At 41.3% G+C, this 23,223-nt stretch overlaps 2 protein-coding genes across 11 annotated transcripts in view; one reads left to right on the top strand and one right to left on the bottom strand.

The window, feature by feature from the left end:
* The window catches only part of ART3 (ADP-ribosyltransferase 3 (inactive)), a 134,810-nt gene that overhangs the window by 6,477 nt on the left and 105,110 nt on the right, over positions 1-23,223 (top strand). For 7 of the 10 annotated variants that reach the window (XM_055297289.1, XM_055297287.1, XM_055297285.1 and 4 more), the window contains exon 1: positions 13,542-13,674. The exons of 2 other annotated variants lie outside the window; for them this stretch is intronic. The gene's annotated coding sequence lies outside the window, so the exon portion shown is untranslated. Of the gene's footprint in view, positions 1-2,653; positions 2,719-13,541; positions 13,675-23,223 lie in introns of those variants that run through there. One more of the 10 variants, XM_055297282.2, reaches the window with a different exon arrangement.
* CXCL9 (C-X-C motif chemokine ligand 9) lies at positions 3,832-10,157 on the bottom strand. The gene is made up of 4 exons (XM_055297292.2): positions 9,727-10,157; positions 8,509-8,635; positions 7,164-7,248; positions 3,832-6,062 (listed from the first exon to the last, which is right to left on the bottom strand). Exons 1-4 carry the CDS (start codon positions 9,890-9,892, stop codon positions 5,961-5,963), a joined length of 480 nt encoding a protein of 159 aa, XP_055153267.2. The 5' UTR covers positions 9,893-10,157; the 3' UTR covers positions 3,832-5,960.

The raw sequence follows: 23,223 nt of genomic DNA, 5'->3' as shown, positions 1-23,223 counted from the left end.
TATCTAGGCCAAAAACGAGACGGTACCTAAAGTATCTGTGATTGTAGTCTCTCTTTATCTTCCTTTCCAATAAGAAGGCAACTTTCCAGTTTCCCAGTAAGGATAAAGCAACTACAAATAGCTTTCTCCCAGTTAACTGACCTAGAGATGGCTAGCATTTATTTATTTATTTAATTTATTTTGAGACAGAGTCTCACTTTGTTGCCCAGGCTGGAGAGCAGTGGCACGATCTCAGCTCACTGCAACCTCCGCCTCCTGGGTTCAAATGATTCTTGTGCCTCAGCCTCTCAAGTAGTGGAGATTACTGGCGTGTGCCACCACGCCCGGCTAATTTTTGTATTTGAGTAGAGACAGAGTTTCACCATGTTGGCCAGGCTGGTCTCAAACTCCTGACCCCAAGTCATCCAGTCACCTTGGCTGGGATTACAGGCGTGAGCCATGGTACCTGGCCACTAGCATTTAAATTCATAAGAATAGTTTACAGATTAAATACGTCTGAGTCTTTTATCCATTGCTTTAATGTATAAAATTTGTTCAGGCACAGACTGCTTTCTAGTATAGCAAAATAATTGAAGATTTTAATCATAGAACAATCCTTACTAGTTAAAGTCATTTTATGACAGGGCATGGAGGTGGATACCAGTGTGGCCAGGAGCATTCTGGGATGGAGTCATGGGAAAAGTGGGACTTGAATCATGTGTGGGTGGGAGTCAGATGAGTGGAAAGTAGGACAGGGCGAATAAAAGAATGAGCAACGCTGAGGGCAGAAATGAGCATGAGATGAACATGACAAGAGTAGTTGAAATTGATTTGGAAAAGGCCCAAAATGAAAATTTAGGGTGAAGCATATGTCAATCAACTAAAAAATACCTATTAGGTGCTTCCTAAGTGCAGGCACTGCCCTAGGCATGCAGTAGTGGGGAAGACAAAGTTTCCATGGTCAAGGAACCTAAATTTGTACATGTGGTAGGGTAGGAGGGAAGATATAAGTACACACATTATTTTAAAAGGTAATTTCAGATTGTGATGATTTGATCATTATATCTAATCCTGATAAAAGAAAATGAAACAGACTCTAGCCACCAGATTTTTAAAATTGTGTACCCTTCTAGTTAAAATTAGAACAGCCATCCCATCTATGTATGTTTTGTTCTCTTGTTAGTTTATATTAGCATTATTAATATAATCTTCCACAGGAATTTCTTAGCAGGAGTCTTTTAGAGCCACTTGCTCATTTTGTGAAGGTTGGCTTAGTGAGCACTCTGTCTTGTAATCCTTAAATCCCCTTAACTACGTGCACATAAATGGAAACTCATGTTGCAATCTGCAGAAGGTGAATGACTGAGTGAGGGCACATGCCAGCCCCTCAGTTGTGGAGATCTCACCTTTTCCTCAGGAAATTAGCACATGACAAATGATTTACAGTCAATTTTCAGTTCTTTCTTATTTTTTAGACAAAAATGTAAGTTCTAAATATTTTCATCAACTCCATAAAGTACACACATCAGAACCACTACCACTACCAGAGAGAGAGTCTGGGGAAAGAGTGGTTATTTTACTAAGGGTCATAAGAGAAGGAGACTCTGTGAAGTGACATTTAAACTGAGACTTAAGTGATGAGGCAAGAACCGCCATGCAAAGAAGTGTGTGTAGGCCCAGGTGTTTCAGGGAAGCAGAGCCACTATGAGTATTATGAGGATAAAAATTTACTATAGGATTCAGATCTCACAGATGAGGGAGGATCTCAGGGAGTGAACATCTAGAAGGGAGAGTCAGGGGATCAGAGGAAGAATCAGTTACTGGTCCATCAGAAGCACCAGGACAGTTGGACAAATAGAGCTTGTGAGAAAAATCCAAGAAGTTAAGCCTGTTCCGCGCCAAATTGGGGCTGCTAGGGTCTACGGGAGCTGTTGCTTCTGTGTAATTACCGCCTCTGTGGGTCCACTGCCAAATATCTGGGTGGGGGACCTGGGACCATCACTGATCATGAGGCCAGCAGTCCTGAGCATAAGCTGAACGTGGAGGAAAAGAGCAAGGACAAGCTGGGATCCACTGGCTACCAGTGTGTCTGTCAATATGTCTAATCAAGATTAAGGGTCACTCCTTCACTTTTGATTTCCAAATCTCACGTGAGTTCTTCTTTGGCTAACTATAACCTAGAACCACACAGGGAAGGAGATTCTGGGAAATGTAGTTGTAAGACTAACCAAGTTGATATAGTACAACCCAGAACCACAGGGAACAAACACCCCAGAAGGCAATGAATTTGGTGTGCTCAAGAGACATACAGAAAAAAGGTGATGCTGAGGCTTGACAAAGGAGGGGAGGGTAGAGGGAGCATGATCAGAGAAGCAGGCAGTTCCCAGCTTATGTGAGGCCAGCTCATGGTATGTTTTGACTTAATGCTAAGCTGCAGGATTTTAAGCAAGGTGGCAGCATTCTGTAAGTTATTTTTTAAAAAGATTATTCTGGTTGTCATGGAAGTTAGGGAAGCAAGAGAAATGTTGGGAAGAAGAGCCAACAGGGAAAACAGCAGGCTACTGAGGTAGCCCAGGAAAGAGACAATGATGGCCTGGACTAGGATTATAAAATACCGGTATTGAGAACTGGTCAGGAAGCCTTTTAGTCTCATTTCTCCAACATGTTTTTTCAGTGCTGGAAACATTTCTCTCTATGTGAGATGTGGGATCCATCAGCTGCAAGGAAGATGCAGCAGAGGTAAGTGGTTAGGGAGGATCTGGGACAAACATTGAGGACTTTCTCTGCACCAAGACCTACGCTGAACCTGCTCCTCACAACAATCCGGAGTGAGGAAAATGATGCACTGGGAAGTTAAATATTATACTTTAACCAGGGTCACACAGTTAATAAGTAGTGGGCCCCTGATTCTAACCAGGATATCTCAGAATCCAGGATCTTAGCTCCTTCCAGGGTCCTGCTGTCTCTCAGATGAAGGCCCTTGTGAGAATTCATGTCTACCATTAGCAGCTGTTATCTGCCCGAATATTACACCTGTCTTGCCTCTAAAGTGTACATCAAGTGTATAGGCTGATGCTCTTCGTTCCTCTCTCAACCTTCTTAGAGACTCCATGCTGCATAATGCCTCCAGCCCAAGTTTCCTGGACCCTTAAATAATTCATTCAGTGTTTAGGTCTCCATCATAACTACTTGAGGCTTTACAATATTTAAACACATACAATTTTATGGATAGAAAAGAAGACGCGTTGGCTTCCTGGGTACACACCTCATTGGAATAGTGTTACTCTTGAGGATTAGGAAATAGATTGAATTCCACATAACGCTTTTTTTTTTTTTTTTTAGACAGAGTCTCACTCTGTTGCTCAAGCTGGAGTGCAGTGGCATGATCTTGCCTCACTGCAACCTCCGCCTCCCGAGTTCAAGCGATTCTCCTGCCTCAGCCTCCCAAGTAACTGGGACTATAGGCACATGCCATCATGCCCAGCTAATTTTTGTAATTTTAGTACAGACGGGCTCTCACCATATTGGCCAGGCTGGTCTCAAACTCCTGACCTCAAGTGATCCGCCCACTTCGGCCTCCCAAAGTGCTGGGATTATAGACATGAGCCACCGCGCCCAGCCCCACATAACTCTTTTAAATCAATGTTGTTGTAAGTCACTGTTGTCATACTTTCCATAGGTTTTTTTTTTTTCCTGTCCCTGATCGGCCCTTTAAAGAGCTTTCATGTGTTATCTCAATTAGTGTTACACTTTGAGAGAAAGCTGAAAAGTAAATAATAAGGACATATGAGATTTACTATTAAACATTCAATAGTTGAAGGGTATGTTCAAGACAAAAATAATCAAGATCTGTTTTCTGATTAATGGTCTATTTATTGATACCATTCTATTTTAACAAAGAAAATATTTCGAATTACAAGGTATACAAGTCAATACTGTTTTGAAGTTAGACATTATTTGCTTTGAGAGTATATGTGTGTGTGTATATATATGATAAATGATTCTAACGTGTGTGTCAGCGACAATATGTGGTCTTTGGTTATTAGTTATATACTGTCTACCTGTGAGATGCAAGGTAAGTGGGTCACAGACTCTCAAATTTATGAAACACTTAGATTTTTCAGGGAAGTTACACGGAAGGAACTAGGGAGTTTCATGATTAGATAAAACGTTCTGGTGGGATCTCCACTGGACAGCACTCTAAATCATCAGCAGTGTGAGCGGTGATACAATTTGGGAAAGTGAGTATAGGTTTAAATTCTGGCCATAGACAACCTCTCCTACAAAATTCACTGAACCTCCTCTGTAAGGAGGTTTCCATGTCCTGCAGAGGCTAACTGGGCACCAATCATGCCTCCACTAACCGACTTGGCTGCTTCCTCTAGCGCTTAGTACTTCACCGTTCCCTTTCTTCATGGGAGCTGGTGTGGTAATTGATAATCACAATACAAACTCTGAAACAAGTAAACAGACAATAAAACTCATATTTGCCTAAAATAAGTTTTGAAAAGAATCTTGGTGGCTATCTTGTTAGATCGTAAAAAGCTGAGGCTTACTGAGAAAGCCCTTTCCCTTCAGGAAAAGGAATTTTTGTATGGTTGGGAAAAGGTTGGTCACTGACTGATCTATAAAGTCCTTTTCATTGTAAGATTATATGATTTTCGGTAAACTGTATATTTTTTAAAAATAGTCCAGAATATCCACAAGTGTTTTACCATGTGCTTCTTATTGTTGGAGAAGCTGAGCAAACATCCTGTCATAAAAAGACAAGGATGTTGCATCATCCCTGGTCCCTGTAGTGAGTGTCCTGAAGATAAGTAAGAGGTTACCAGAGGCTAGCCAACATGGAGTAGCCAGGAAAGAGCCGGCACCTGCTCTGAGACAATGGTCTCATTGCCATCCTGCCCATAACAACATCAATTAAAAAATTATTAAAACCTAGTTCCACAGTATTATTAGGCACTGTGGAAGAAACAGGGAAACATACTGTGGCTCTTGCCCTCAAGGAGCTGACAATCTGGTTGGAGAGATGGGATAAACACCCAAGAATTAGTTAACCATTGAGTGTTCACCCATGTGGTACTGAACCAAGTGAAATAGGAGTTTTAAGATAATTTGTGTGTCCAAAAAGGTTTATTTAAGAGGCAGGACTTGAACTAAGCTGGATTGAGTGAGGATGAATTGGGAGAAGAAAGCATTTCTGTGGGGTGTTGGGGACAAGGTGGGAAAGGAGTTGACTCAGATAAATCAGAGCATGTGACAGGTGCACTGGAGAGGAGAAAGGCACTGAGTTGTGGTAGGATGGAGAAGAGCTGACTTGAATGAAGCAAAGGGGAACAAAAAGAAATAAAATGGTCAGCCTGAGTGGGCAAGACGGAATCACATGGCTTCCAAAGCCAGAAAGGAGGCTCTGAAAGCCACACACTGGTGATCTTCAGTGGTGATACCCAACAACAATCAGCATGAATCTCTCAGACACACTGTGTGTGAGGCCTGTAGGCTGATTCAAATACAGAGGTTGATGGCCACAGCAGCTTGGTGGGTCCAGCTCAATTTCAAACTGCTTGGCTCACCAGCATGCTAACAGGCTTAGGACTTGCTGACATGTGCCTCAGATACTCTCTGGAGGCTGCAGTGCTTGGAAGCCTAGGGCTGCTCTTCCAGGCAGATGTTGTGAGTGGGATGTGGCTGGGTGAACATCTGTGTAGACATGGGTATTACTAAAATCACAGCATTAAGCATGATGAAATTCAACTGGTGGGTGGTAGAAGAACAAAGACTATCATAGCTTCTAACAATTCTTAATGTTTGGATTCTTAAAATCAACTTTCTAACTTTAGTTACAATTTCAGAGTAATGTTTTAAATTTTCTAGTCAAATTAACAAGTCTTCGTATTATATGCCATCCTCCTTTGGAATGATCATGGTATAATTAAAATAGAACATTTTTAACACAGAATACTTATTGGTGAAGTGGTCTCTTATGTAGTCTTCTTTTGACGAGAACGTTGAGATTTTCGAACTTTTAGAACTTTCTTTTTTTGATGTTTTTTCCCATTCTTTTGCTTTTTCTTTTGGCTGACCTGTGAGAAAAAAGGGAAAAAGGGCGATGTTTCTGAATCTTACCATTTTTACTTCCTTATATTTGGACTCTCCTGATCATACTCTCATACCCTCAAAACCAAATTAAAGTCACTTCACTCTCAGAGAGGCTGCCTTAGATTCTTTCTACTTTGCTCACTTTGAGGAGGAGGCAACAGCCTTCAAACTGGCTGTCTTTTGTCTATTCTTCTGGCTTATTACATTCTCCTGGCAACCTTGCTTACCACTCACCTGCCCCAGCTACAACCCTCTGAAGTTGGCACTATTATCATCCACGTTTTACTTAGGAGGAGGCTGAGTTCTGGAGACGGTGACTTTCCCAAATCTGGACAGCTAGTATGTGGCAGAACCTCCAGTGTGTGAGACTCCAGAACCCAATCTCCCACCCACATATTCTGTGGCTCTCTTCAAATCCAACTCCTTAGTATGCCACGCAGGATTCCTCCCGCTTTGTCTTGATCTACTTTTCTGCCTCAGTCCCTTCACTCTCTTCACACAAACTCCAGCCACATTAATGGAGGCTCCCTGAACACAGCAGGTTCTCTCATGATTCTACTCTTCTGCTCATGCTGTCCTTACCTTCCTGGCAAATTATTTATTCTTCAAGACCCAAATCAAATATCACCTGACATGAGAAATCTTCCTTAACACTTTCTCCTGCCCCATTCCCCCAGCAAAGTTAAGTACTCCCTCCTCTATGTCGTCAAGATTCTTGTGCATACTTTTATATTTTTCACATTGTACTATAATTATTAGCATATGCACTACAACAGGAAGGGACTATACCTTATTATCTTTGTATCCTGTGTCTACCATTCAATTCATTACATATTTATTGTATTAAATAAGGACAAGCTCTGTACCCTCAAGGAACACACATTCTTCCGGTGGGAGACAGAGAGGGGATACTATATGAGGTAACCTAATTTTGTCCTAGGAACAAAATAGAAGCACCATAATTTGAATGAAAAATGTATTCTCAAAAGTTATGTATTCTTATAGTGTTCATGAAAAAGCAGATTCTTTGTCTTCTAAAGTTAATTTCTCAAAGAAAGAAAATTTTGATCCTCCTTTTCACCAACCTGTTTCTCCCACTTTTTAATCAGTTCCTTCACATCTGCTGAATCTGGGTTTAGACATGTTTGATCTCCATTCTTCAGTGTAGCACTGCCAAAGAAATAGCAATGAGATAGTTTTTTCTCATTAATAATTTAAATGCTTTTTCTCAGAAATAATGAAAACCAGTATGAATTTTGCTGAATTTTCTAATGAAACTACTTTAAATTATTTCCTAGGACAAGATGAGTCACTGGTTGAAATTTTCTTTTTCTTTTTTTTTTTTTTTTTGAGACAGAATCTCGCTCTGTTGCCAGGCTGGAGTACAGTGATGCGATCCCAGCTTACTGCAACCTCCACCTCCTGGATTCAAGTAATTCTCCTGCTTCAGCCTCCCGAATAGCTGGGACTACAGGCACACGCCACCACACCCAGCTAATTTTTGTATTTTTAGTAGAGACGGGGTTTTACCACATTGGCCAGGATGGTCTCGATCTCTTGACCTCATGATCTGCCCGCCTCAGCCTCCCAAAGTGCTGGGATTACAGGTGTGAGCCACCGCACCCAGCCCTGGTTAAATTTTAAAAATTACTTACAGTAGACTGTCTGGAAATAATTTAAATATTTCTTTAATTTTTCTGTATAGTCTGAGAATAAGAGTAGTCAAGGATGATTTATAAAGACAAAATATGCACACATCCTTTAACCTAGCAATTCTAATCTCTAGAAAGGAAAGAATTACAGACACAATACTGCCATAAGAAGTTTTATTTTAGCAGTAAAAATTTGGAAATAATCTATATTTCCAACAACAATCCTGGTCATATAAATTATGGTTTATCCATATGATGAAATACAGTTTGGCCATTAAAAATGACATTAGGTAAAAATTACATTATTAGAGATTTACTGACATGAGAAAATGTTCATGATATGGTGTTAATGAAAAAGCGGATTACAAAACAGTGTATAGTATATGATTTCATTTTTGTGTTTATATATGTGTATGTAAATACATATCTATGTTATGTGCACACGAAGCAAGTAAGGGAGATTTAGAAAACTGTATACTAAGGGGTTAACAGTATTTGTCACTCGAGGGTAGAATTATGAGTGATTTTTATTTTCTTCTATTGTGTTATCTGCATTAAACATTTTGTACAACAAACGTGTCTCATTCGTGGGGCCTAATCTACCAGAAATTCCTTGCATTTTTAAGGAGTAGAAAAGAAAGGAGCTGCCCAAACTTATGGAGGGGCTAACCATCTGATTTTTAAGTGTTTCTATGGGCAAGCACTCCAAGGGTAAAACTCATTAAATTTAATGTTCTTGCCAATAAGGTTCATGCATGTTAGCTGGGTTGTTACTTACATGATTTCAATTTTCTCGCAGGAAGGGCTTGGGGCAAATTGTTTAAGGTCTTTCAGGGATCGCAGGTGGATAGTCGCTTGGTTGGTGCTGATGCAGGAACAGCGACCATTCCTCATTACTGGGGTTCCTGAGGGAAAGAAAAAGATAGAACACATCAGTATAGGCCAATGTTTCAGTTTAGGTGATTTATCAAAATGATACACTTGACTGAGTATGATTATTGCTGTCATTTACCGAGTGCCTAAAAATCATCACCACAAACCTTTGAAGGAGGTATCATCTCTATTTTATACATAAAGAAACTAAGGTTCAGAAAGATTAAGAATAAAGTCATACAGCTTTTAGGGAGCAGAGGCAAGGTTTTAGCCCAGATCTCTCTGAGTCCAAAGACGTTGCTCTTAACTACCACACCATATGTCCTTGGGAGAAAAAGAGACTTTCACGATATTTAATAAATGTCTATCACAAGACAAACAGATAACTAATTCATGTATGCTATGCTGATCACAGTTTCTTAAGCAACTCCTAAACCATCTATTATTTATTATCTGACCTTAGGAAATGGAACTGGTGTTGGTGTTGAATAGAAAGCACTCCTTTTAACCAATCACCACTTCCATCCTCATCCTCTCTCCTCCCCACTGCCTTGCTTTTCAATAGTGTTTTAAATTTTTGAAAACCCCTTAAAATACATTATCTTAATTCTTAAATTCATATATTTACTTGGTACTTATTGTACTATATGCCATACATTGTGTAGCAGTCAGAAAAGGTATAACTACAAAGTTCTATTTTACAGACGATGAGGAAACTGAGGTCTAGAAAGATTAAGTAATTTGTCCAAGGTAACAAAGATAGTAAATAGATTAGGGACAAATTCTCTGATTATTGGTTGGATCCTTAATTGGTTAGCCCAAAAAACAGTATCAGGGAGAAGAAAATAATTTAGGAGATAGAGTTCTCATTATTACCCAGTTCAATGAACATTTATTGAACACTTACTAGGAATTCATACACCTAGACTACAAAGACTTGTGTTTGACTTGGCAGATCGAAGTTATGAACTTTGGATAACTGGTCATGCCACTGAGAAGCTTTTATGACTGACCAAATATTGCTCTTCAATGCAGGCAGAACATTTACCTTTATCTGGCTAATCAAGATTCTTTTACAGTGAATCACTTCTCTTACTTTACAACCTAACTCAGAACCCCTTACCTTGCACTCCAATCAGAACCAGCAAGATGATGCCCAAGAGGAAAAGAACACCACTTTTCTTCATAGTGATAGAATGGAGCTCCAAGTCACTCCTGTATTGGATTTTGAGCCTGAGAAATTCTTTAGAGAACACATTTTGGGGATCATATTTATTTAGGATATTCATTTCTCTCCTGAACTCGATTGGCTAGTATCTTTAGCTGAGCTAACTAAATTAACCACAAACTTGACTGTGCTGGGGGAAACCCTAGTCTCAGATCCAAGGGAATTTCTGCATGTTTTTATTTCCATTTCACATAAATGGGTGGTTTATAGTAAGGGATGTGAAACTAGCAACACTGATAGCCTTTGGCACATTCACAGCTGCTCACCTGTGTGAAGAATAGGTTATATAATGAATATACTAATGTTATACAACAAAGGTTGGAGATGTGGTTTCCAGATGGGAAATATTAAAGTCCAGATAAATAATATGCTTTTCAAATTCCCTTACTATTTATGGCATATCCTTCTGTATAATAGATGGCTACATTGATATTTTCTTATATTGCCCACCTAACAACTTAAAGCACCTTAATTTCCTCTGGGACCAGGTCATTTTCTACTAGTGGTAAGCTCATTCTGTATCATTCCTGCTACAGTATTATTTTTTAAATTAATAGATTGGTTAGAATAAGGGGTCAGTTACATGTAAGAGACCCAAGTTAACAGTGGCTAAGAAATGCAATAAAAATGAAGATAAATAGCTGGGACCCTATTAAATTAAAGAGCTTTTGCACAGCAAAAGGAACAGTCAGCAGAGTAAACAGACAACCCACAGAGTGGGAGAAAATCTTCACAATCTATATACCTGACAAAGGACTAATATCCAGAATCTAGAATGAACTCAAACAAATCAGTAAGTAAAAAACAAACAATCCCATTAAAAAGTAGGCTAAGGACATCAATATACAATTCTCAAAAGAAGATACACGAATGACCAACAAACATATGAAAAAATGCTCATCACTAATGATCAGGGAAATGCACATCAAAACCACGATGTGATACCACCTTACTCCTGTAAGAATGGCCATAATCAAAAAATCAAAAAACAGCAGATGTTGGTGTGGACTTGGTGTTCAGGGAACACTTCTACACTGCTGGTGGGAATGTAAACTAGCACAGCCGCTATGGAAAACAGTGTGGAGATTCCTTAAAGAACTAAAAAGTAGAACTACCATTTTTGATCCAGCAATCCCACTACTGGGTGTCCACCCAGAGGAAAAGAAGTCATTATTTGAAAAATGTACTTGCACATGCATGTTTATAGCAGCATAATTCACAATTGCAAAATCATGGAACCAACCCAAATGCCCATCAATCAATGAGTGAATAAAGAAACTGTGGTTTATATATACATGATAGAATACTACTCAGCCACAAAAAGGAATGAATTAACGGCATTAGCAGTGATCTGGATGAGATTGGAGACTATTATTCTAAGTGAAGTAACTCAGGAATGGAAAACCAAACATCATCTGTTCTCACTGATATGTGGGCGCTAAGCTATGAGGACACAAAGGCATAAGAATGATACAACGGAGTTTGGGGACTTGTGAAGAAGAGTGGGAGTGGGGTGAGGGATAAAAGACTACAAATAGGGTGCAGTGTATACTGCTTGGGTGATGGGTGAACCGAAATCTCACAAATCACCACTAAAGAACTTATTCGTGTAACCAAATAGCACCTGTATCTCAATAACTTATGGAAAAATAAAAAAATAAACAACAACAACAGAAAACAGTGGCTAAGATAGAAGCTTATTTCTCCCTGAGAGACGTAGATGTATTAGCACTTGGATAGTGGCTCTTTCCCATGAGGTCTTCCAGGCTCCTCCTTTCTTGTGTTGTCACCATCTCTAGATTTCTGCCCTCACGCACATGGCCAAAGGTGGCTTGCCACCATGTCCAATTTCCAAGTATAGGATGATGAGAAGGCAGAAAAAGGGCATGTCCCTTCTTTTTAGACATCTTAGAAGTTGCACCCATCATTTTCTATCACCTCCCATGGAGGCAGGCCTTAATCACGTGGCTACACCTAGCTGTAGGGGAAGTTAAGAAATGTGATCTTTATTTTGGTTGACTAGCTAAAGATTGGAGATTTCATTATTGTAAAACAATGTTTCTCAAAGTTTTTTTTCATTATGGACTCAGCACTGCATGCGCGTGTGTGCGCACGCGCGCGCGCAGACACACACACACACACACACACATTTCACCTTGCTCTGAGAAAAAATAAATTAAAATGAACTGAAAACTAAATTTAATTTCTTCCTAAAGAGAGAAATCAAATGCCAAGAAATAAGATTTTGTTGGGTAGGGCTGAACTTTGGTAGGCCACTAGTCATTGTAATGTCTAAAATTATTTAGCTCTCCAAGAACCGATTTTTGTCCCTCTTGGGAGCAATTTACCCCTCCTCCCATTGACAATGCATGCTGTAGAATTGGAGGAAAATGGATATTAGCATTTCATGTCACATGGTGCACATTTTTTGACTGACTTCTATACAGATTATTAATACTTAAATGGAATTACAGAATTCTTTTTGAAGAAAACATGTGGTGACCATTGATACAGCTTATCCATTTGCTCATGCTTAGTTTTGGTACTGACTGTGGGAATGCATAGAGTGGAAATAGGTTCACGTTCCTGCTTTACTACTTAATGACTGTGTGCAAAATACTTAATTTTTGTGAGCTTCATCTCCCTCATTTAAGAAAATTATTAGACCTCACAGGGTGTTAAGATTAATGCCAAAGACAGATTGTCAACTGCAAAGCATCACAGGGCTACTGGCTATTCTTTCCAGCAAAGAAAGGAGGATGGAAATTTCTTACTATAAGAACTAAGGCCCAGCACTGTTGGTGCTACCCACCTTTCTAGCCTCTTCTTGCACAGCTCTCTGTTCCCATCACTTTGTCTTTTCTCAGTTTTCTTTTCTTTTCTCCTTCTCCTTCCCCTCTCCTCTTCTTTTCTTTTCGTTCTTTTTGAGACGGAGTTTTGTTTTTTTTTGCCCAGGCTGGAGTGCAATGGTGCAATCTCAGCTCACCGCAACTTTCGTCTCCCAGGCTCAAGCGATTCTCCTGCCTCAGCCTCCCAAGTAGCTGGGATTACAGGCACCCGCCACCATGCCAGGCTAATTTCTGTATTTTTGGTAGAGACCAGGTTTCACCATGTTGCCCAGGCTGGTCTCGAACTCCTGACCTCAAGTGATCTGCCCGCCCTCCCAAAGTGCTGCAATTGCAGGCGTGAGCCACTGCACCCGGCGCTTATCTCAGTTTTCAAAGGGGACAATGCTCCTTCCCATGGCACTGTTTTTGCTCATGCCATTCTTCTGCCTGGAGCGACTGTGCATGCTCCTCATTCCTGCCCTCCTGCATAGTAGTTACTCACCATAGTTACCCAGGCCAACATCATTTCCCTGGGAAGACTTCCCTGAACTCTAGAGGGGCTCTCACCGCACACTTGCAGAGGCCTTGCTGAGCCCGTGTCCGCGGGAACGCTACGTTTCCCTGCAACCCTATGGTTAACATTTCCTTCCACCACTAGGCAAGGAAGGCCTGCAACGGTCCCCGTCTGAGCATGGTGCTGAACACAGTGCCTGGCACCCAGTAAGCACACACGCATGAGGGAAGGAGCTGGGAGCTGGCTCGGCAGGTCTGGAAGTTGGACAGGGTCTGCAAAGGGCTGCCTGGCTCCAGGGGCCTCACACGCAGCGACCTCAGCTGGGCCCAAGGTGCATGTACTGCGCATGCCCAGCCAACCGGTCTTCCAGAACCTTCTTCAGTGAGGAGGTTATACCCGGAGGTCTCAACGCTCGCTTGTGCTGCTCGTGTTGCCGCTGGGTACCTTTGCTGCCAGTGCCGATCCAGCCGGAGGCGAAGAGAAGCACTTCGGGGGCGAAAGGTAGTGACCGTGCCCTCAGGATCGCTCCTCTCTGTGCCCTGAGCGGCCCGCAGCCTCCCCAGCCGAGATGGCCGTGCTTTTGGGGATGGGTGGGAAGGTTCTCAGCGGCGGTGGCCGTGAGCGGAGAGGCCCGTTTTGCAGGTTTCACACGAGGCTTGGGTGAGGCCAGTAGGGAACGACGGCCCCAGAAGGGCCAGGGCAGTGGGCTTAGGGGTAACCCTGGGCCGTGGGCTTCAGTGACTGGGAAAGAGGCCCTTCGGATAAGGGAAAGGAGGTGTTGGGGTCAGTTGGGAGTCACTGAGGCCAGATCTTATTTATTACCCAAAAAGGGGCTAATTTTCTGAGATAGCAAGCGGAGTGGGAGGGCTTCTCTCGCCTGACCCTGCTTCGTGGTGAAACTGTTCTGCCATGGTAGCGTAGGGCCCCCTCCGAGCATGCTGGGGCCGCTGCGCCCAACTCAGGCCCGTCCAGACACTAGTTTCCTGGGCTTCGTTTAGGAACTTGTCATGCAAAGTCTGAGAGCAAGCACATTCTCTCAAGAAGCAGGCAGCGGGAAGGAGAAAATCCCATTGATCGTTGCATTTATGGCTAGACCAGGCTTTTAGGAGAAACAGAAACCCGGTGAGAGGATATTGCAGGCGTTTCTCACAGCCCTGGGAATGGAGCCAAGGATGATCTAGAGTTGAAGTCAACAGTTACCAATTCCTTTTTGGACAAGAATTTTAACTTCCTGTGCCTTGAAAAATTCCAGTTCTGTGTCCGTAGGGGATTCAAATGCTGATGTAACCCCAAAGAACTTTACAAAGCGGAATTCTTAGTTTTCACAGGTGTGGCCCAGCCTCCCCCTTGAATCTTTTCGGTTGTAGAATCGGGGTGTTCTGTTTAATTATCCAGTGTGACTGACTCTGTCGCAGGGACGATAAGAGCCTTCCCTTTTTACTTGTGAGAGGAGAAGTTTCTCTCATAAAGAAACCTCCAGGCCTGTTTGAATTTCTCACAGTGTGGACTTCCCCTCCTCTCGGCAGCTGTTGTTAGTATTAAACTGACTAGAAAGGGGTTTATTTCTTGAAAGTCTTAGAAGCCCCAAGAGAATATTCTGATTTTTCTTTTTCCCTCTCCTCTCCCCACTCAGGGAGTCATTCCTTCCTTCCTATATACAACATGGTAAGTTACATGCAGGCAAATCCTAGCTGTGGGAGGTTTTATATCCTGTCTGCATCTAAGTCACTAAGAGAAAGGATCAAGTTCTTCCTTTCCTAATCTTATTATCTGGCTTCTTGGTTTATATTTCTCATGTAAAACTTAAGGACTGGGTTAGGTTTGTGAATAAACAGTTTTGAGAGAGCATGTTAAGGACACGATGTAAAGGACAACTTTTGCAAAATGTTGACAATAGCAACATTTTTGCTCGGTGACTTTAGGCAAGTCAGCTTGTAGTCTGATGATATGTAACAATAGCCATTAAGAAGCTGCTGACTAACCTGAAGAAAAATTATCCTGAAAAGAAAATATGTTTATACTTAAAATATCCATATTTATTTAAAATGTCACTTTAAAATTGCCTATGTAATTTTACAAGAAAAAAATCCACATTCTTAAAAATCTTCGTTTACTGTTTATCATTCATTTCATCCACCAAACTTTTATTCTTATGGTTCTAGACTCTGAGGACACATATATGAACAATGATTTCCTCAAAGAGCTCACAGTTCAGTGGGAGAAAAGCATGTACATTAACACTTATTATGGAAGAAGTGGTATGATAAAGGATTGTACAGAATAATTGGAGGTACAGAGAAGTGCACAACCCTGGCTGATGGGTTCAAACACAGCTGTCTGAGTTAGGTCTGAAAGGGAGAATTGGCTGGAATTTGTTACAAGAAGAAGTTGGGGGAATATTCTAAGCAAGAGGCGGGAGAAGGTATGCCAAATTTGAGAAGCTGCAAGTACTTTAGCAAGGGTGGACGGTAGAGTGAATAATGGAGTGGTGAGAAATTGGTCTAGAAATGTGGCAGGAACAAGACGATGAAGTGCCTTGTGAATCTCTATGTGGGGAGGAGACACTGCAGAATTTTAACTAAGGGAATAACATGAGATTTATACACACACACACACCTGTATCTACATCTGCCCCTTGTCACCAGTCTTTAATCTTATTTTACATGAACATTTCCTTGTGTCTACATAGTTTATATATTTGTAAAATGTTCTCATATTTCTAGCCTCTTCATTCTCAGTTCTGTGTATTTGAGTTGTTTCCAATAATGTCTCAGTAATACAACAGTGCTCTTACTATTTTAAAAAAGATTTTACTCTCTTGGGGTATTTCCCATCTTTGGAACTACAGGGACAAAGGTTAAAAAACGTTTCTGTATCTTCTGTAACATTTTGACAGATTGCTTGCCAGAAAGATTGGGCTATCAGTATGTAGATGTATCTGTTTCACAATCCTCTTGTCATTTTATTTACTTTTGTTCATTTAGCATGTGAAAATTGGCACTAGAGACTAGTGTTAATTCCATTTTCTTTACAAATTGATATTTTACTTTGTATTGGTTTAACATCTGCATTTCCTACCTTTTTAAGACCACTTGTCAAGTAGAGTCAGAGTTTTGACCTTGTAAATATCTATCAATTCTTTACATATTTTGGTTAGGAAGCTCTAATGCATTTTTAGTGAAAATATTTGCTTTTTCCATTTTGTTAAATTAATTTCCTTCATAATTAAAAAAAAGAAAACACAAGTTAGGGGCTGCATTTGTGTTCCCCCACCAAATGCTTATGTTGAAAACCTAACTGCCAGTACCTCAGAAGGTGACTATATTTAGAGATAGGGTTTTCACAGAGGTAATTAAGTTAAGGTGAGGTCCCTGAGGAAGCACAGTCTTTGGACTTACTAGACCAAGATATTAAATCAGCTGTCTTAAATATATTCAAAGAGCTAAAGGAAATCATGTACAAAAAAACAAAAGGAAACCAGACAAAATGAGAATATCAATAAAGGGATAGAAATTATAAAAAAGGAAACAAATAGAAATGATGGAGCAGAAAAGTGCAAAACTGAAGTGAAAAAATTTAGTAGCTGGGTTCAACAGCAGTTTTGAGCCAGCAGAAGAAAGAATCTGCAAATCTGAAGATAGGACAATTGAAATTTTCAAGGCTGAGAAGTAGAAAGAAAAAAGAATGAAGAAAAGTGAACAGAACCTAAGAGACCTATGGGACACCATCAAGTGGACCAATATATGCATAATATGAGTTTCAGAAGGAGAAGAGAGAGAAAGGGACAGAAGACTATTCACAGAAATAATGACTGAAAAAACTAAGGAAATCCAATGAAATATATGAATCTGCATGAATCCAAGAAGCTCAGTGAACTCCAAGCAAGTTAAACTCAAAAAGATCCACACTGAGATATATAATAGTCAAACTGCCAAAACTCAAGAGACAAAGAGAGAATCTTGAAAGCAACAAGTGAAGTGATTCATCATATACATCCAAGGGATCCTAGATAACATTAACAGCTGATTTCTTATCAGAAAGCAAGGAAGCAAGAGGGCAGTGAAACAACATGTTTAAAGTGCTGAAAGAAAAAAAAAATCTGTCAATGAAGAATTCTCTATCTGGCAAAACTACCCTTCAAGAATGAAAAAGAAATGAAGACATTTTTAAATAGACTGAAGCTAGGGGGAGTTTATTACTAGTAGACTTGCTCTACACAACATGTTGAAGGCAGTCCTGCAGGCTGAAATGAAAGGATACTAACTACAAGCCATATGAAGGAATAATACTGGTAAAGGTAACTGTGTAGGTAATATAAAAACCAGTATTATTGCACTTTTGGTTTGTACCTTCTCATTTTTCCTATGTGAATTAAAAAATGCATAAAACCATAATTATAAATATGTATTAATGAGCACACAGTGCTGTAATCTGTGACAATAATAATTGTCAAAGGGGAGGGATGCAGATGTATAGGAGCAGAGTGTGTTTGTTTACTGTTGAAACTAAGGTGGTATTCAAACTAGGATGTTACAAGTTTAGCATGTTAATTGTAATCCCCAATGTAACCAGTAAGAGAATAACTAAAAATATACAGAAAAGGAAAGAAGGGACTCAAAATAGTACACTCTAAAAATTCAACTACTTACCAAAAAAGGCAGTAATGGAGAAATTGAGGAACAAAAAAATAAGCCACTTAAAAAATTCAATAGCTGAAAGGCAAAGTAAAACCTTATCAGTAATAACTTTAAATGTAAATGTATTAAGCTCTGGCCTAATGAGCTTATACGTATAAAAGGTTTGATTTGCTTTGGTTTGTTGAGACAAGGCTTCACTCCGTTGCCTAGGCTTGAGGGCAATGGCATGATTATGGTTCACTACAGCCTCAACCTGGCTCAAACAATCCTCCCACCTCAGCCTCTCGAGTAGCTGGGACCATAGGCATGTGCCACCATGCCCAGCTAATTTTTGTATTTTTTGTAGAGATGGGTTTTTGCCATGTTGGTCAGTGTAGTCTTGAACTCCTGGGCTCAAGCAATCCTCTGGCTTTGGCCTCCTAGAGTGCTTGGACTATAGGCACAAGCCTGGCCTGGGATTATAGGCACAATGCCTGGCCTAGGTTTGTTAGTATTTTATTGAGGATTTTTGCATCAATATTCATGAGAGATATTGGCTTGTCGTTTTCTTTTTTGATGTGTCTTTGATTTTGGTATCAGGGTAATACTGGCCTTATAGAATGAGTTTGGAAAGTCTTTATTTCTCCTTCACGTTTAAGGGATATTTTCACTGGATATACTATTCTAGGTTAAACATGTTTTTTCTTCAGCGCTTTAAATATGTCATGCCATTCTATCCTGGCCTGTAAGGTTTCTACTGAAAAGTTTGCTGCTAGACATATTTCCAGATATTTGAAGATATTTGAGTGTTGCTATCTAAGCCATATTTGCATTAGGAATACCCCAAGCCCAGTAATACTGTAGTTCTTGCAGACTCAAAGAGATACCGCCTTGGTGGTCTTAGATAAGATTTGGAAGAATTCTCTGGATTACCAGGCCGACTCTTGTTCTCTTCCCTTAGTTTCTCCTAAACAAATGAAATCTCTCTCTCTGTGCTGAACTGCTTGGGGTTGGGGGTGGGGTGACACCAAGCACCCCTTTGGCCACAACCACTGACGTTGTGCTGGGTCAGACCTGAAGCCAGCACAGCACTGGGTCTCACCCAAGGCATGTCACTGTAACCACTACCTGGCTACCATCTGTGTTTGCTCAAGGCCCTACAGCTCTACCATCAGCATGTGGAAAAGTCAGCCAGGCTTATATCCTTCCCTGCAAGCAGCAAGTTTTCCCAGGCACCAGATGGGCCCAGAGATGCTGTCTGGGAGCCAGGGACTGGAGTCAAAAACCTTAGATATCTCCCTGGTGCTCTATTCTGTTGTGGCTAAGCTGGCACTCAAACTATGAGACAAAGTCTTTCCCATTCCTCCCTCCCCTTTCCAGAGGCAGAGGAGCCTTTTACTCATGCCCGTCACCACAGGCCCATGGGATGTACAGACTGGCTACCTACCGCCAATGTTCACTTAAGGCCCAAGGGCTCTTCAGTCTGCTTATGGTGAATGCTGCCCAGCCTGGGACTCATGTTTCAGGGCAGTGGGCTCCCTTCTGGCCCAGGGCAGGTCCAGAAATGCCATCTAAGCCCAGGCTGGAATTAGGGACCCAAGAGCCCACTTGGTGCTCTACCTCACTGTGGCCGAGCTGGTACCTGTGGTTCAAGAAAAGTCCCCTTTACTTTTCCTTCTGCTTTTCTCAAGCAGAAGGAACCTCTCACTATGACCACCACAGTTGGGAATGTGCCGGGTCTCACCTAAAGCCAGCATATCTGAGTCTCACCCAAGGCCCAATGTGTACTACCTGGGTATTGGCTGCTGGTTATTCAGTGCCCAAGGGCTCTTCAGTCAGCAGGTGATGAATTCTACCAGTACTGGGTCCTTCCCTTCAAGGCAGCAGGTTCCCTTCTGGCCCAGGGCATGTCTAGAAATGTCATCTGGGATCTAGGGCCTGGAATAGGGGCCTCATGACTCTCTGCCCAGCACCCTATCCTACTGTGGCTGAACTGGTATCCAAGTTGCAAGACAAAGTCCTCTTTACTCTTCCCTCTCAAGCAGAAGGAAGGAGTCGCTTTTATTGCTGTAAGCTGTGTTGCCTGGGATTGGGAAAGGTGGTGCAAAGACTCTTTTTGCTGCCCTGGTTGGTGTCTCATTAGGTCATGTTCCCCCAACTAGGTTGTGCACTCCCCAAGTCCACTGGCTCTTCAGCACAGCACTAGGACTCCCTAGGACTTGCAATTCTTGTGGCCTAGACTGCCTTTCAGATTTATTCAGGACCCCAGAGCACTTTAGCCAGCAGAGGCAAGACTTGCCAAAACTCAACTTCTAACCACTAGGATGAGTGATTCCCCCTTGCTTGGGGCTGGTCTAAATGCTCCCTCCATGGGCATCCGCTGAGTTCAGCCTAATTTTGCTTTCCACTGTGACAGAGCATTACTGGGTTCCCCCAAGCACACAGATTATCTTTCTGTGCCACATGGCCACTGCTAGGGGAAGAGAGAGGGGTGGCATTGGCCATTCAAGACCATCTTTCCTACCTGGTTTTAACTTTGTGTCACTGAAAGAGGTACTGATCAGTTCAGCCACTGTGAGAAGCAGCTTGGAGATTTCTCAAAGAACTTCAAATAGAACTACCATTCAACTCAGCAATCCCGTAACTGGGTATATACCCAAACAGATGTAAATCATTCTACCATAAAGATACGTGCACATGTATCTCAGCCCTATTCACAATAGCAAAGACATGGAACCAACCTAGATGCCCATCAATGGTGGACTTCATAAAGAAAATGTGGTACATATACACCATGGAATACTAAAAAAGAACAAAATCATGTCCTTTGCAGCAACACAGATGAAGCTGGAGGCCATTATCCTAAACGAATTAACACAGGAACAGAACACCAAATACTGCGTGTTCTCACTTATAAGTGGGAAATAAACATTGAGTACCCATGGACACAAAGAAGGCAACAATAGATACTGGGACCTACTTGACAGTGCGGGTAGGGAGGAAGATGAAGATCCAAAAACTACCTGTCTGGTACTATGCTTATTACCTGGGTGATGAAATAATCTATACACCATACCCCCACAACACACAGTTTACCCATGTAACAGACCTGCATGTGTACTCCCTGAACCTAAAATAAAAGTTGGAAAGAAAAAAAATTCAAGAAGTGTTAAATACAAAGTAATATGCCATGAAAAGTCTCCCTGTGCTATGAATGGAATACCAAGTTTACTATATTTTACATTGCCATATAAAAGTGAATCTAAACAAAGCAAATGAAGAACATACGCCAGAGCTGAACATGGTGGCTCATGCCTATAACCCCAGCATTTTGGGAGGCTGAGGTGGGTGGATCGCCTGAGCTCGGAAGTTTGAGACCAGCCTGAGCAACATGGTGAAGCCTCATATTTGTATTATCTACCAAAAATACCAAAAAAAATTTAGCTGGCGTGGTGGCACATGCCTGTGGTCCTAGCTACATGGGAGGCAGAGGTGGGAGAATTGCTTTAGCCTGGGAGGTGGAGGTTGGAGTGAGCCGAGATCACACCATTTGCACTCCAGCCTGGGTGACAGAGTGAGACCCCATCTCAAGGAAAAAAAAAAAAAACATATGCCAGAAAGGAAGTAATCCAATGAATTCATGGGAATTTGAACATAATAAGGTTATTTGTGAAAAAAATGGCCCCACCAAAAGATGAAAAATATCAAAACGATTAGAACTAAGTGTGTTTTTGCAATACTCAGGAAAGGAGTAGAAAAGAAAAGTAGAATAATTACAGAGAATAAATGCAGTGCTATTCTGGTGATGGCTTGTATTGGCTAGGGAGAGCTAATGGTTAGATTTTCATGAATTATGTGAGTTAGTTTTAAAATACAGTCATTATTAAAAAATAAACTACGTACTTGCAGTTGAATGAACTATGTTAAAATTATACTACAACGGACTTTATTGTTTCTGGGAAGATCGGTGTACTGTACACTGAAGCTTGTTAAATAAAAAAATTCAATGTGATAAAAAAGCAATTCTTGGCCAGGCACGGTGGCTCACCCTGTAATCCCAGTTGAGATCACCCACTGCACTCCAGCCTGGGCAACAGAGTGAGACCCTGTCTCAAAAAAAAAAAAAAAAAGCAATGCTGCTATCACATTATTATTATTATTATTATTATTATTTTTGAGACGGAGTCTCGCTCTGTCACCCAGGCTGGAGTGCAGTGGCGCAATCTCTGCTCACTGCAAGCTCCGCCTCCTGGGTTCACGCCATTCTCCTGCCTCAGCCTCTCGAGTAGCTGGGACTACAGGCGCCCGCCACTAAGCCCGGCTAATTTTTTTGTATTTTTAGCAGAGACGGGGTTTCACTGTGTTAGCCAGGATGGTCTCAATCTCCTGACCTCGTGATCCGGCCTCCCAAAGTGCTGGGATTACAGGCGTGAGCCACCGCGCCCGGCCATATCACATTCTGATGTACGTCCTATGCAAGAATAACTGTAGTATATACATAGTAGTAGAATTGCTGGAACATGGGGTATGCCAGTGTTTAGCTTTGTGAGATAATGCCAAACTGTTTTCCAGAGTAGTCATAGCTATTTTTTCTTTCATCAGCAGTGGAAGAGCATTCTTCATTGCCTTGCATCCTTGGCAATGGTTGATGTTATCGAACTTTAAAAGTTTTGCCAGTTTAGTGGTGTGAAATGTTATTTCACAATGATTTGAATGTACATTTCCTTGATTACAAATGAGGTTGAACATCTTTGCATGTTAGGGGCTTACGCTTCTTACTTCTGTGAAATTCTTACTCACTTCTGTTTCCTTTTTTTTTTTTCTTTTAGAGATGAGGTCTCACTCTGTTGCCCAAGCTGGAGTGCAGTGGTGCAGTCATAGCTCACTGTAACCCCAGACTCCTGGGCTCAGGTGATCCTCCTGCCTCAGCCTCCTAAGTAGCTAAAAAAAAAATTTTTTTTTGGTAGAGACAGGGTCTCACTGTGTTTCCAGGCTGGTCTGAAACTCCTGAGCTGAAGCAATCCTCCTGCCTTGGCTTCCCGAAGTGCTGAGATTACAGGCATGAACCACTACACCCAGCCTTGTCTTTTCCTTTTTGATTTATGGGAATTCTTTACATGTTCTAGATGCTAATAATTTGCCAACTAAATGTATTGTGAAGATCTTCTTAGTAAGTAATTGGATGTGGGAGGAGAGGAAGAAGTAGTATAGAATTTCTCCCAGGTTTCTGGTTTGGGAAACTGATTGGATGATGGTGCAATTAAACTAGGACATAGAATAGAGGAGGAGAAACGGATCTCAGGGAGAGGAGAATTAGTTTATTTTGGAGTTTAAACTGAAGTTCCTGTGGGATATTCAAGTGGATATGTCTTAGAGAAATTTGGCCATAGGGCTGGATGTGGTGGCTTGCACCCGTAATCCCAGTTTCTCTGGA

Source organism: Symphalangus syndactylus, chromosome 10 (genome assembly GCF_028878055.3).
Source record: "Symphalangus syndactylus isolate Jambi chromosome 10, NHGRI_mSymSyn1-v2.1_pri, whole genome shotgun sequence".
In the NCBI taxonomy this organism is placed as follows: Eukaryota; Metazoa; Chordata; class Mammalia; order Primates; family Hylobatidae; genus Symphalangus; species Symphalangus syndactylus.
This window is presented reverse-complemented; position numbering and strand designations above follow the sequence as displayed.